Genomic DNA, 14,934 nt, shown 5'->3' with positions numbered 1-14,934 from the left:
AATTTGTTTTTTTGGTACCAGGATTGAATTCGGGACCTTGCACTTTCAAGGCAGGTGGTGGAACCACTGAGCTAAATCTCCAGCCCTCTACATTAATATCTTTACATAGATCCTTAGTCCCCTCTTTTTAAGATAATACTAGTTCCCTACTATAAACAATATGGAAATAGCCAGTAGTCCTTCATTCCCCTTTCCTGCCAATACCTGATGTAAAGGATATACTTTTGTTTAGTTAATAAAGCAATCGAGCTCATTCTATTTTCCATATACTGTTTTTGTTTGTTGGTTTGTTTTGAGATGACCTGCTATTGCAGTTCAGGCTGACCATGAACTCACTACACAGCCCAAGCTGGCCTTGCACTTACAACAGTCCTCCTGCCTCAGCCTCCTGAGTGCTGGCATTACAGGCATGGGCCACGTCCCCCTACACCTTCTTGTCTCATATTTTCATAATGCTGTGTCTCCATCGTCAGAGCCTATGTAACTTATGCACTATCACCTTTACCTAGCCCCATACTGAAATATGCTGGATGCTCCTGCCAGTCATCATGCTGAAGTTTCTTTCATCATTTCTTGGCTGTCGAGTTTGTTCTGCCCCTCAGAAGCTGGCAGGCTTACATCTGCGGGAGCCCAACGTGGGGCCCACAGTTATAAACCTAGCACTGGGGCCAATCTATTCAGCTGTATAAAGTGCAATTGCATCTTAAATACAGTCAGCCCTCTGCACCATGGTTTCTGTGTCTGTGCAAACAACCAAATGCATGTGGAAGATATGCAGGAGAAAAAGCTATCTGTGAGGAACACATACAGACTTCTTCTTGTCACTCCTCCCTGAACAACAGAGTACAACTATTTACACAGCATTTGCATTGTGTTAGATGCTACCAGGCATCTAGAGAAGTCAGACTGTGCAGGAGGAGGTGCAGATCTGTGACTGTACTGGGCCACTTACAAAGGGACTTGAGGTACCAGGGGTCCTGGGGCCAGTCTCCCATGGTTACTGAGGTACAGCTGATACTGAGGAATGATTATTAAATCTTTTGGGAGGGCCAGGGATTTGGCTCAGGGGTACTATGCCTGCCTGGTAAGTGCAAGGTTCTGAGTTCGATCCCTGGTACCAGAAAAAAAAATCTGCTGGGCATATCATGATGCTACAGTTACATCTGAAAGGAGTCTTGGCTGGGGCTATAGTTCAGTGGAAGAATGGCACGCCTGGTGTCCTCAAGTCCCTGAGCAACAGCCCTAGCACTGAAAGAAAAAAGTCTCTGGGTAAGAAGCTCCAACCAAAAGACTAGTGAAACAGAGGCCACGAGTCACCCAGCCTTGCTCTCCACACTGGGGAAGGTCCTCAGGGACAGCTGGAGACAGCTGGTCTAGCCAGAGGTCCCTTCTGAGACGGCCAGGCAAGTGCAGGTGAGGCACAGAGGAGGGACACTGCCTGGCAGGGGTGCGTGTGGCTAGCACCCCAGAGGCAGGACCGAGCTCAGCTCTGGCCCATACACAGCTGTCTTTCCAGCTCCAGCGACTCAACCTCCGCGCAGCCCGGCCCTGTGCGGCACAGTGAGGTGCTGGCTGCCCCAGCCCTGGCCTGGACCCTCCCCGGCTTGCTCCCTCTTGGCACGCCCTCACCTTCTGGGCTGGGTCCACAGTGCTGGCTCTCCTTCCCTGCAAGGTGAGGCTGCTGCCCTGTGGCTTAGATGGCATCTTTTGGAGGAAGTCCGAGATCCTCTGGACCAGGAAGTCACGGTCTTTCAGGTTGGCAAACAGGAAGGTCATTTTACTCTTGGTGCTGATGGACAGAGGGCTGGGCAGGACGCTGGAGCTGTCAGCTTTTTCCACAATGGTCACCTGGGAAGGCAAAACAGTCTTGGGCATCTGCATCTGGGGGCACAAAGCTGGGTGGACTTTGGGACTGTGAGAGGGCCACAGCGGCCCAGGGTGCTGCGTGGTGTGACCCTGCACAAGGGACTTGGGGTCTCTTCGCTGACAGTGAGCATGCTGGCCTTGCCGGCTACTGAGAGGAAGGGATGTAAGATGCTTGGCCGAGAGTTGGCCCCTGCTGGCTTCTCAAGGACGGCCACTTACTCTTCCCCTGGAAAGCAGAAAGCAGCCCTCACTGCAGGGCTGCCCCAAGCACTGGTCCTGGGGGAGCACTTACGGGCAGCTGAGCTCCACTGAGGCGTGGCTGGAGACGCACAGGTGCGAGGGGCGCTGACTGGCCAGGGGCACAGAACCATCATGTGCAGAGAAGCATGGCCAAGCAGGGCAGAGACTGTACAAGCCAGGACAGATGGAGCTGGATGTGTGTTGTGTGCACGTGTGGGCTATGTATGAGTGCACAGTATTTATGGGTGTGAAAGCATGTGATGTCCAAGCACATGCGTGTGCAGTAGCTGTGTGCAAGGCCACACCTGAGGTGTACGTGATAGAGGTCTCGGGCCCCAGGAGGCAGCTGGGGCCTGTTCCCTGCTGGAGGGTCCTAGGCAGAGCTTCACTGCCCTGACTGAGGCTGCAGACTCTCTGGGTGCTGCGGGAGGATGTGTCACAAAGTGTGCACCTTCCTGATGGCCCAAGCAGACACCAGTGTCCTGGTTGTGGGCATGGAGAGGAAGGGACAGTGCTGGAGGAGGCTGAGCTTGGAGCCAGAGCAGCTCCTGCTCCCAGATGTGCAAAGGGCTGAAAGGCCCCATTGACCAGGGCCATGAGGCACACAAGGGAGGGAAATCAGGAGCCCTGGACCTGGCCCCTGACCTTGCCTGGCCCCAGCGGGGCTCAGCGAGGCCCTCACCAGCGCACCTCACCTCCCGCAGAGGGATGATGAGGTGGCATGCATCTTCTTCCTTGCTGGCAAAGCAGATATAGTTATTGGAGATGAACATCTGGCCAGGGTTGTGCAGCTTGTTGAATGGCGTCCACAGGGTACAGGCCGTGTGACCGTCCAGACGCTCGTCCCTGGGCAGCCGGAACATGGCTCGGTAGCACTCATTCTTGGCTCGGGCGTCCAAGTCTCTGAGGAAGGAAGGTGGGAAAGGGTCACAAGTTGGAGCCAGCAAGCCCTCAAGGAAGCCTCAGTTTCCACAATGGTGTCAGGACCTGGGGGCCTCCAGCAAGCAGGCTGTGCCAGGGATTTGAGTTCAATGGAAGATGCATGTTAAATGACTCAGCAAGATGTGGGACATGCACAGGACCAGCAGAGAAGTGGCTGCATGCACCATGCCTCAAGACCTGACTGAAGGGACACAGCCACGATGTCCCCTGGCACTGAAGAGTTGGCCATGCCCAGCGCTCCCTGCTCCCGAACCCTGCACAGCTCAGACCCTGCACGTCACTGGCCCTGACTCTGCTGCTTCATGCTGGGAAGAGCTGATCCCAGCCTGGAACCCAGACAAGAGCTCCCAATGGGAAGAGTGGTTGTGGTCATCTGTATGTGTGATGGCTGTGGGAGTGGCCTGGCCTCCTGCCCTCACCCCGTCTCAGGTCTGTCCACATAAACATGCCTTCCGAGGGCACGAGTGTCATTGTGTTTTTCTTTTAAAACAAAAGATGTTAATGTAGAGTTGTTTTTTCTCAGTGAAAACCTCAGTATTCAAGTTTATTTGCAGTGTTGGTACCCTACGATAAATAAGTGGGTTTTGGGTTGCCCTTTGGCACTCGGTCTCCAGAAGGCCTGTATCCCCGTCCTAGGGGAACCTCCCGCCTGCCCTGCACTGCCTTGGCCTCGCCAGGGCCTGAACATGCACCCCAACTGACGGTGCTGGAATTGCCAAGTGCCAGCCCTGCTTGTTTTCTCTCCAAAGGTCTTGGAAGCCATCCCATCACCTGCACCAGGAGCGAGGCCCTCACACAGCATTCTGTTCCTGCAGGTGCACCACGGAGCCACAGCACGATCTGTGGGTACAACCCAGGAGACAGCCCCGCTGGGGTGTGGATCCAGCTGTGCCTACCCTGGCTAAGTCCTTGGCCAGCCTGGTGGGGTTTCCTGTGAACCTGCACCCTTGAGAGCAAGCCAGTGATCTGGAGTAGCCAGCCACCAAAACTACTTCTCCACCAGCCCCCCAGCCAGGGCAGCAGTGACTTCCGACCTGAGGGGGCGCTCACAACCATTCGGGCCCTCAGGCCCAGGGTCTCGAGGAGCTGTCTACCACGGCGGGGCAGAGGCTGAGCACCCTGAGCTGTCGTTCACTGAAGCCGTCCGGACGCAGCCTCCCAGGACCTCAGAGGACCCTGACAGAGGCAGCTCACCTTGGGTCACCACTCAACAGCTCTGCAAGGCTCAATGTCCTGGTCTGAGACCAGGGTGCCAAGAGCACCTTCCTGCCCCAAGGCCATGAGAAACACAGCGTGAGGAGCTTGTGCCACATCAGCAGGCCATGCAAGCTGCTGCTGACATTTCTAGGTGAACCCCTGGCTGCCAGGGTGACGCTGCCCTGTATGACTGGCCTCCTTCCAAAGCGGGAACCTGAGTGCAGAGGCCTCTCTGGCCTGCACAGCCGGCTATGCGCCAGGCCCCGGCAGGTCACTCAACTGCTTAGGCAGGCCCACCGTCATGTGCTGTGTGCTTCCCCACCCTGGGAGGGCCACGCACCGCTTCAGAGCTGAGATGTTCCGGTGCGGCCGGACAGGCCTGGGCAGAGCCTTGTCCTCCAGGAAGTCCTCACTGTCCAGCAGCTGTCGCATGGCCAGGTTGGCCAGCTGCTCCATGAGCTTGAAGGTCTCGCTGATGTTGAGGAACATGGAGAAGAAGATCTCCTCGTCCCGGGTGTCCACACGGATGCTCTCGGGGAAGAGCAGCGTGGCATTCTTCTCTAGGCGCGTGACATCCACCCACTGCACCACAAGGCTCACTGGAACCCAGGAGGGACAGATGTGCCACCAATTACAACCGGGCAAGGCGAGGCTCCAGACTCGGAACACACCCTACAGGGAGCCACACCTGATGGCTGTGTGGCCGTGCTGACACGGGGTTGTGAGGAGCGGCCTGGACAGTGCCACTCAGGTCAGCCATGCTCAGTGAGGGCAGGAGGACAGCAGGGGACGCTGTGATGGAGACGCGGGAAGGGCGATGGCTCCGCACTTGGGAACAGTTAGAGGTGCAGGCGCACTTTCTGGGTGACGGAGGCAGTAGAGGGAGCTGATTTGGGGTGGGGGGAGCATGCAGCTCGCACTCTACAAGGAAGGGCCCACGGCAGGTGAGTGTGGAGCCCCGCAGGGGGCTGTGGACAGGAGCAGGTGTGTACCTGGCTGTCCAGTTGTAACTGCCACAGGCTGCTAAAGCGGCGGCTGGGTTTCAGGGAGTCCCTGCTGACTGCTGTGTGGATGGGCATTTGGGGCCAGGAATGCTGGCAGCCGTGGACTTTCTAGAAGTGCGGTCAGGGGAGCCAGGGCATGATGGCACAGAGTATCACGAGGTCAGCAGGGCCAGAGGAAGACATCTGAGCCCGGACGCAGAAGGGGCTGTCAGCCAGGGCTCCACGGGCCTTGGCTGGGGCTCACCTTCCTTCCCCAGCAGGAAGGAGTAGAAGCACAGGTGGTTGACGGTCAGGTAGAGCCAGCCCTGCCGGGGCACGCGGCCCTTCCAGTAGCTGCAGGAGTAGTAGTTGACCAACTTCTCGCCCTCTGGCATCCCAAACTGCTTCCGCATCTTCAGCTCAGCCTCCTTGAACTTCCCAGGGTCCTCATCTCCCTGGGGCTGCAGATTCTTGTTCTCTTCTGCAATGATGCCCTGCAGGGAGACAGTGGCGTCTGAGCTCCCCGGGGCAGTTCTGGGAGGTCAGAGGAGGGGCAGAGCAGCCCAGGGAGGCCAAGAGTCTGGGACTCTGGCTTAGGGCCACCAGCATGGGCAAAAGGAAGTGCTGACTCTGGCACACGGGCGACGAACTGCCTCGGCGACTCTGGGCAACTTCCTGGACTCTTGTGATCCCTGACTCTGAGGTGACCTTTTTTTTTTTCCGGTACTGGGGATTGAAATGACCTTGTGCTTCAGAGGCAGGCACAGCACCACTGAGCTACCTCCCTGGCCCTGAGGTGACTTTTTAGATAAACCCATTTCAGTTTAATATAAAACTGATGGAACAACTTTACAATGGTTAAAAAAAAACAAAAACGCAAGTATAGAAGGAGCGTCCTTCTTCTAAAACTCTACAAACTGAAATGTTTCTGAATCCAAGGCTTTCTGAGTGCTGACGTGGTTCTTCAAGTGGGAAACTCCACACCCGACCGTCTGCAATGAGTGTATGCTAAAAATACCGCATACCGTTATCTTGGGGTTCTGGGCAGGCTCTGGGCCTGAGGGGACACGGAGGTTATCAGTGAAGAAGGCCACGGGATGGACCTTCCCAGTTTCCTCTCTCTTCTCTTCCCACATCTGGCTCCCGCGAGTGGGTGCCACAAAAAGCCCAGCTCCAGCCGACTACCCTGGTGCTCCTCCGAGTCCCCCTTGTACTGATGAGCTGTGTACGTGTTCAAAGCTCTGAGTGTTTTTATTATGTCAAATCTGCCTTTTGGCACAGACCTCAGTCAAGAACCTAAGAGTAGGAGGAACAGAGTATTTTACTTCTTTACACCGGTGAAGCTGCAGCTCAGTCCAACAGCTGTCTCTGAGCTTCTGCGCTGCCTCCCCGGGGCCTGCACCTGGAGGAGGCTCTGCCTTCATGTCTGTCTCCCCAGTTCCGTCTCACTGGAGGCCGGGAACCAGCTACTCCCTCTGCCACGTGTCCCTGAGGCCCAGCCGCACCCTGTCCCTCTTGCTCCTGGTTGACAGCAGAGCAGCCCTGCTTTGCCCTATCTCTCGTGTTGTGCTACCTCACCACGGTCCCAGATTGGACCCAAACAAACCTTCTTGGGTATTTTGAGAAGGGACTAACACACCTTTTACTATAATTAAAAAAAATTGCTTTTTGATACTGGGGATCGAACCCCAGTACTGGGGACCTTGTACTTGCAAGGCAGGCAGCAGAACCACTGAGCTAGATCCCTGGCCCTGTAATAAAAATTTTTTAAAAAAATTTAAACATTGTACTTAGTGAAACTCAGGTCTTTGACTTATTTTTTATTTTGAGACCAAATCTTGATAAGTCACTTAGTTGCCCACGGTGAGCCTGAACCTGTGATCCTCCTGTCTCAGCCTCCCAGTGTGCTGGGATTATAGGTATGCACCACCACACCTGGCCACATTCACCCTATTTTTGACCTTCTCATAACTAGTATGGATTGTGAGGTTGGAACTCTGTGTGTTGTAGATGGAAACCAACTGTAAAACTACCACTGGCAGGATGCTAAATTGCTGACAGTTCCTTTGATAGTTTTAAACTGGGTATGGGGTTAGATGCCTGTAATCCCAGCACTCAGGAGGCTGAAGCAGGTTTGCCTTCCAGTTCGAGGCCAGCCTGGACTACTTAGTGAGACCCTATCTCAAAACACCAAAATGCAAAACCTCAAAGTTTGAAGCTTCTTCAGGTTGTCTATTTCTTCCCTGACTTGCACTTAAACGTCACCTTACGTGGTGGGCCAAACGCCCACGTCCTAACCTCAGCACGCTGGACTATGTCACCGGGTACAGCACAGGGATTCTGCAGATGTGACTGAGGATTCTGAGGGAGAGGGGTCTGCATCGTTTGGGTGAACCCAGTATGATCACCGTCACCCTGACAAAGAGGAGGCAAGAGGGTCAGAGTCGTAGGGAGATGAGCTGGAAGAAAGGGCACGGGAGGCAGCAGTGGGTCAGCGTGAAGGTATTAGGTCGCAGGCAGTGAAGGCGAGTGAAGGACAGAGCCGGTGTGCTACTGCAGGCCTGCAATGCAGCACTCTGGGAGGATGAGGCAGGAGGACTGCAGGTTCAAGCCCAGCCTGGGGAGTTTAGTGACTTGGTCAAATTCTGTCTCAAGTGAAAAAGGGCTGGGAATTTAGTTCAGTGTGAAGGCCCTGGGTCCAAGTCCCAGGACTGGAGAAGAAAAAAAAAAAAAGGTGACCAATAGGGCCAGGAACCAGCGAACGTGTGGCCTCTCGAAGCTGGGGAAGGAAAGGGAGCAGCGCTCCTCACAGGGGTCACACATCGGTCCGCTTCCTGTGAGGGGCACCGGAGGTCCTCAGCCCGTAGGGAAGAAGGGATGAGTCTGGTTTGTACCCTCTGGGCCGCGGTGGTGTTGCCTTTCATGGTGGGGAACGCGTGGTGGAAGAGGCCTCTTCACATCACAGCAGTTGAAAAGCTAAGAGAGGGGGAACACTGGGGCCTGGCCCTGTGGTCCCCACGAGGAAGACAACACCACCTCACTTCCTGCCAACAGCCCCAGCTCCTAAAGGCCCCCACGTCCCACAGGGCCCAGGGCTGGGGCCTGAGCCTCCGACACAGGGCCTGGGTATGGTCCAGATCCAGCCACAACAAAGGGAATCAGCTCAACCATCTGTTCCAGTTTTGTAAGAACAGGCTGCCACTTCGAATGTCATCTCTACAGAATGGGAATGAGACCTGCACCGTGTTGTCTGAAGAGGGGCCAGAGGCATGGGGTCTAGGGTCCCCTCAGATACTGAACTCCCCAGGTAGCAAGTCCTACACGAATGGTGTATCGTCTGCGCGTGACTGATAAACACCTGCCCTGCTCTGAATCATCTTGAGCTGGCTCGTGACACTGTAATGCAAAGGCTGCAGAATCAGCCATCACACTATGGTCTAGAGAATCATGACAAGAAGAGCAGTCTGTGCCGTTCAGCAGGCATGCAGTTTTCCCCCAAATATGGTGGCTGGTAGAGGCACCAGTCTGCAGAGGGAACCTTACGTGGATCTTGCCCTTGACAAAGGTGGTGATATCTTCTTCATTGTCAAAGATGGACAGCGTCTGCAGCAAGTTATTTTCCAGCCATTCCCAGTGCTTTGTGATCTCTTTACGGGAAGAACCTATCAGGGTTTGGTGAAACAAAGGAAACTCATGAAACCAAGACTTACACACAAACTCAAAGAAGCAATTAAAATGGTTGCCCTATCTTGCTGTATTCAAGTAACCACGATCCTTTAACTATTTAGCAGTCTCCTCCAGCTCCTCCTTCTGCTTTAGGTTTGAGGCATGGTGTTGGTGAACTGCTTAGGCTGGCCTGAAACTCAAATCCTCTTTCCTCAGCCACCCAACAAGCTGGGATATAGGTGTGTGCCACTGTGCCTGGCTACTCTCTTCCTTAAACTTTATATGTACAGGGCCGGGATGCAGATCAGTGGCACTGTGCCTGCCTTGCAAGCACAAAGTCTTGAGTACGATCCCCATTACCCCCCACAAAAAAACCCCCAAACCCAAGAACTTCACATGTACATAACAAAGGTAATATAAGCAGTCCGGGTAAAGCACACAGGACTGAAAAGTGAGGCAGAGTCTCAGCGCTGTGAGGGACACAAGGCCTCACTCCTCCCCGATGCCAGGAGCAAGTGTCCTCCAACCGGGGCGGTCTGCACGTCTGCAGCCAGCTCACCAGTCAAGGCTTTGCTCCCGGGCAGAACTCGTGTGCTCCTCGCCATGGAGGTGACAATCAAGCTCCGTCAGACTCTGCAGAGGGGGCTCCGGCTCTCTCCTGGAAACTGGGTACCCATGGGTGCCAGCTGAACCTCCCACAGGACACCAGTGGCCTGGGCAGCCACCACCCTCTCCTCGGCTTCTCCTGCTGAGCTTTTCCCCTCATGTCCGCCTATCTCAGAGGGGTCTCTGTCCCAAGGGCTGGGCCTTAGAGGGTCCTCCAGGCCCACAGATGGAGAAACTTTGAGAGGGCAGCACACTGCCACTCCCCAGAGGGGGAGGATTTTTCACACCCAACAAGGACTGGGAGGGAAGCAAAGGAAATGAAGCTTTCTGCCTGTCCTGCCCGCCTCCCCTGGATACCACACATTCTGGGTACCTGCCATGGAATTTACCATCAAGAGCTGACTTCTGAAGGACAGAGGAGTGAACAGCCCCCACCCTTCTCAACTGTCCTGGGTGGTCTGTGGCACATGGAGGCCCATGCACTTGGTGTGCAGGGAGCCTTAGCCAAGGAGCACACATGGTAAGAATGAACTAGTGCAGGCCGGAAACAGGCCTCGTGCATATCCGCCACTGCACTGTCTACACCCAAACCTCCAGCCTCCTGGTGCTTCCCCACTGGCGACAAGCTTGTGCCAGCTGAGTGTATTACACTAACCCCACCACGGCTGGTCTTGGCCTTGCTGCCTCTGCCAGCCCATGGCACCTGCTGGTCGTGCGGTCACAGGGTCACAGCCTGGCCTATCTTGGTTAGGGCCGTGTGTGTCTTATTATGTGCTCCAGCGGGTCACCAACCCAAGAAGCAATTCCACGTGTACAGATCCCCCAAAAGGCCTGAGGGAGAATGCCCGGGTGAAAACGCCTGCCCCATCATTACACAACTTACAGTGAGTCACAACAGGAAGCCAGGCAAGGGATACACACCTGTGATTCCAGCACTCTGGCAGATCACAAGCTGGCGTCCCACCTGGGCCATTTAGTGAGACCCTGTCTCAAAATAAAGACTAAAAAGGACTGGGGATATAGCTCATGGGAGAGGTAGTTTGATCTGGCACCGAGGAAAATTTTTCCCTGTAGGTCCTTTATCATCAATTTATTTTGCTTTTTCAACTTTTTTGTGGTACCGGGGATTGAACTCGGTCTGTGCACTTGAGAGGCAGGCGGCAGAACTGCTGAGCTAAATCCCCGGACCTTTTTACATCTTTTTTTTTTTTCTTTTTCAACTTTTTAAAATGGCTTTATTACCCTGCTGCATAGAAGCCAAGCTCTAGTTGATAGAGGAAGAACTTCTCTCTCTGTCTTTTTACCAAGAAGTCACAAGCTGAATTCAGAAGTTAAATACACACACAAGATTGAACTCTATCATGATATTTTCTTTTGCACACACTTTCCTGTCAATCTAAAACAGAAGACACCTTGTCTATGCTACCTGTTTGGGTCTGTAGCTTTTTAAACATTTTTTTTGGTACTGGGGTTTGAACTCCGGATCTTGTGCTTGCAAGGCAGGCGGTGGAACCGCTGAGGTAAATCCATGGCCCTGTTGCCTTTTAATTATAAATGCTTAAGTAAAAAATTAAATGTTTACAATCGTGCATCTATAAAATTATTATTAAAGGTAACTTAATCTTCATTTGGTACTAAGAAAATGCCCAGCCTATGCCATCTGTGAGGTAGTGGAAATAAATATTAGATCATTTATGGGCCACTCTTGTTTCACAGGTTTCTGGAGATTATTTTAACCTTTGGAGACAGGTGCCACTTTTCCACTCTATAGGATGAGGCTGAGATGGAGTTTCAGTCAGTCACCCAGGGTCACACAGCACAGCGTGACCACACCAGAGCCCCTGCCTGGACGCGGAACCTGGCCTTGCCCTTGGGAGTTTCTGGCCTAATAGTACAAGCACAGGGGAAACGTGTTAGGCACAGAGGAGCGCACAGGCAGGGCAGGGAACCCAGATCCTGCAGCACAGCCTGTCTGCAGCCAGGTGTGAGCTGGACACAGGAGGCTGACAGTGTAGTCACGGTCCCTGGACACCCTAAATGCCAGCTAAGGCGCTGCACTTGCTGACCGGGCAAGGGTTGGCAGGGCTGATTTTGGGGGCTTCTTCTGAGGCCCAGCTCAGATGTCTGGGAAGGGGGCGCAGGCAGAGGACAAGTTGGGCTGCGGTCTGGGGGGCCAGGTGGGGTCTGCAGTAGGAGCCTGTCCCCAGCACCAGCTACCAAAGGGACCCAGCCTACGTTGGACACTTGCCCCTCCCTGGGGCCAGTCCTGGTCTCCTCCCATCTGCTCCCCGGGAAAGAACGAGACACAGACAGTTGACTGTCCACAGGACCTGTGTTAAAAGTCCCCGACTCAGCTGGGCATGGTGTGGCACACCTGTGACCATGGTGCTCTGGGAGGTGGAGGCAGAATTATACAATCCAGACCAGCCTGGGCAATTTAAGGGTTTAGTGAGACCCTGTCTCAAAAGAAAAAATACAAAGGGCCAGGATGGGATTGAGCTCAACCCAAAGGCCCTGGGTTCAAACACTACTAGCTTACAAAATAAGTAAATAAATAAAGGAAAGGCATACAGCAGCTCTCGGAACCTCGGCTCCTGCAGGTGCCCTCCTGGCTGGTTCTACTGGACGGCTCCACGAGGCCTCACCTATCCATCCACACACAGAGGGAGGTGGTCATTCAGCGTGGGTGCCGGCGTGGAGCTTCTACCCTGCCCCTCCTGCCTCCTGAAGCTCTCAGACCTCTCTCCTCATCCTCCCTGGCCGGGCTGGAGGTTACGGAGGACAGGCTCAGAGGCCTGCCGCACTGTGAGACTTTGGCGGGTTCCCCTCATCTTCAAAGCAAAGAGGACCCAAGGGCCTCACTGGAGGCTCAGGAGGTGCTTGGCATGGAGCCCGCTGTTGTGAGTGATGGCTGTGCTATCAGTGCTCCCGAAAGGGGGAACCTGTTCCCACCGGTGAGGGGACAGGCTCTGCTCCCCCAGCATAACCGTGTGGGCTCCTGAAGTCCTGTGACACTCCTGGGGGAGGACCAGGACTATTCCCCCAGCAGACACACTCACAGGATGGGGCTCCCACATCCTCCCATCGCAGTGTTTTCATCAAATGGTCACTTCGCTGTGTGTCTATTTCTGTTTTATGGAACTGACGGTTAAACCCAGGATACTCAAACTGGGGCTATATCCCGGACCCCTTTTATAATATTTTGTTTTGAGATAAGGTCTTTGGGTTTTTTTGTTTATTTGTTTGAGGCAGGGTCTCCCTATGTAGCTCAGGCTGGCCTCAAACTCATGGTGACGATACTCCTGCCTCAGCCTCCCAAGTGCTCGATGGTCAAAGCTGAGCTCCAACTTGTGACTATCCTGCCTCAGCTTCTCAGCGCGCTGTGCCTGTTTAAAGATGGTTTATTTAATATCCAGCACTGCTTCATCAGCACTGAGCCTACTCAGGCGGCAGCACCGCTCACCTGAGCACAGCTTCCCTAATGCACAATCTCTCCAGAAGGCGCACCAGTCTCCTTGTGCCCAGGCGTAGGCAACAGTGCTTCAGCGCTCTGCCTGGGGACCGTTTTCTTTAGAGAAGCCGTCATCAAAAAACACAAAGATAAAAGAACTCATGGCTAAATGGGCCACGGGGCAGACAACTGTTCTTGACCTGAAACACAGAGGTTCGGGGGCTGAGCTCCTCCCGCTCACATACAAAGCTAGGGAGGGCAGGACGCCAAATGAGTCACAGGTCACAAGGAAATGTCAGCAGGAGGGGTGGACGAATTTGAAATGGAGAAGCCCAAACGCTTCCACCTGGGGGGCGACGTGCACACCAGCGAAGGGCCAGAGGGGCTTGGGGGTCCCGCCTGCCCGCCCCGCTGCCTGAGGAGTACTGGGGTCCCCCAGCCCCTAGGTGACTCAGGGCACCTACCGCACGCCACCGTCCAGTAGACCTGCGAGTCCTGGGTCTGGTGAAGGATGCGGTAGGGGGCCACGCGAGCGCTGGAGTCCAGCACCACGTCCAGGGTGCCCACGAGAAGACCTGGCAGGGGAGAGCGGGGCAGGCTGAGGACGCAGCTCCCCAGGCGGCGTCAGCTCACACCCAGAACACAGCCGGCAGCCCTGCAGCCAGTCTGACCTCTCCACACCCCTCCTACTCCGTCCCGGAAGAGCTGTTCTTTCTCCGGGCTCAGAAACACTTTCCGGCAGGGGCACATACAGATTTGATGGGACCCAAAACTCATACAATGCTGAGGGGGGGTCTTCCTTCAGAAAAACACAAGATCGGATTTGAAAACGTGATTTGTTTTTTGGTGTCACTGGGATCCAGGGCTGTGTGTTTCACCCAAGCTCCCGCCAAGTACCGCACTTTTATTTATTTATTTATTTTTATTTTTTTGCAGTACTGAAGGTTGAACCCAGGTGCTTTTCCCCTGAGCTACACCAGAGTTCTTTCTTTTCTAATACAGGGCCACACTAAATTGCCCAGATGGGATTTAAACTTGCAATCGTCCTGCCTCAGCCTCCCTCTGTCCTAGGATTACTGGTGTGTACTGCCACACCCAGCTCAAGGATTTCTTTAGAATGAGAAGACATTCCGGCTCATAAAGGGTGAGCTGTGAACTTTCACAGACACAGTGGTTCTGGCCTTTGCTTTAGGCTTGGCATTGTAACTTTGGGTTGAAGGTATGTCAGTCTCACAGCAGCCTCCTTAAATTGGGGCTGTACTGTGTAATATATTCCGCCTCCATTTTTGGCTGAAAACTGCTTCTTCACAAGCCGCTGATTTGGTAACATCATCTTCCATATCAAGAAGAGGAAGACAATGCAATCTTTCTTCTGCCACAGATAGCAAATATTCGTTTTTAAAGGTTTTTTTTTTCTTTTTTGGTACCAGGGATGGAACTCAGGAACTTGCACTTGTGAGGCAGGCGCAGGGCCACTGAGCTAAATCCCAGCCCTGGTTTTCAAAGGTTTAATGAAGTTTCTTTCAGGCTCAAAAATCATGGGTTGAAAAAGGACATGTAAATCTTTAGAACTGTCACACTTGGGAAAAACTGATCTGATTTTTTTTTTCATCTCTTAATGGAAGCACTTCAGAGCATTTCAAGTTTTCTCTCTCTCACACACACACCCAGTTTGTGACAACGCTCCTTGTCGATGTCCTTACTTCCTGACAAACCAGCAAGAAGTATGTTCTCTACTACCATTTTTTCTGCCACTGTTTGTCTGATTCACTGTCTTGGTGAATTACATGATCCAGCAAGCCAGGCGTGACGGTTCCTGTCGGCAATCCCGGCACTCCGAGAGGCGGAGGCAGGAGGGTGGCACGCCGAGCCCGGCTTGGGCGGGCGAGTCGACCACTCGGTGAGACACCGAGTCAAACTCAGTAAAAATAAAAACAGAAACAGGAAGGGCCGGGGTGCAGCCGTGCGCGCCTGGGCCGCCCC

General features: G+C 53.9%; 1 protein-coding gene across 1 annotated transcript in view; it reads right to left on the bottom strand.

The window, feature by feature from the left end:
• Positions 1-14,235, bottom strand: part of Tbc1d9b (TBC1 domain family member 9B) — a 32,280-nt gene extending 18,045 nt beyond the window's left edge. The window contains exons 1-7 of the mRNA XM_010623769.2: positions 14,186-14,235; positions 13,416-13,561; positions 8,772-8,890; positions 5,494-5,722; positions 4,586-4,844; positions 2,802-3,009; positions 1,630-1,848 (exon numbers count right to left, since the gene is read on the bottom strand). Of these exons, the coding sequence (XP_010622071.1) occupies positions 1,630-1,848; positions 2,802-3,009; positions 4,586-4,844; positions 5,494-5,722; positions 8,772-8,890; positions 13,416-13,561; positions 14,186-14,235 (1,230 nt within the window). The remainder of the gene's footprint in view (positions 1-1,629; positions 1,849-2,801; positions 3,010-4,585; positions 4,845-5,493; positions 5,723-8,771; positions 8,891-13,415; positions 13,562-14,185) is intronic.
• Between the last annotated feature and the right edge of the window lie 699 nt (positions 14,236-14,934).

Source organism: Fukomys damarensis, unplaced genomic scaffold, assembly GCF_012274545.1.
Source record: "Fukomys damarensis isolate Sample0158 unplaced genomic scaffold, DMR_v1.0_HiC HiC_scaffold_9, whole genome shotgun sequence".
Taxonomy (NCBI): domain Eukaryota; kingdom Metazoa; phylum Chordata; class Mammalia; order Rodentia; family Bathyergidae; genus Fukomys; species Fukomys damarensis.
Note: the sequence above shows the minus strand (reverse complement) of the source record. Positions and strands in the feature narration are given on the sequence as shown.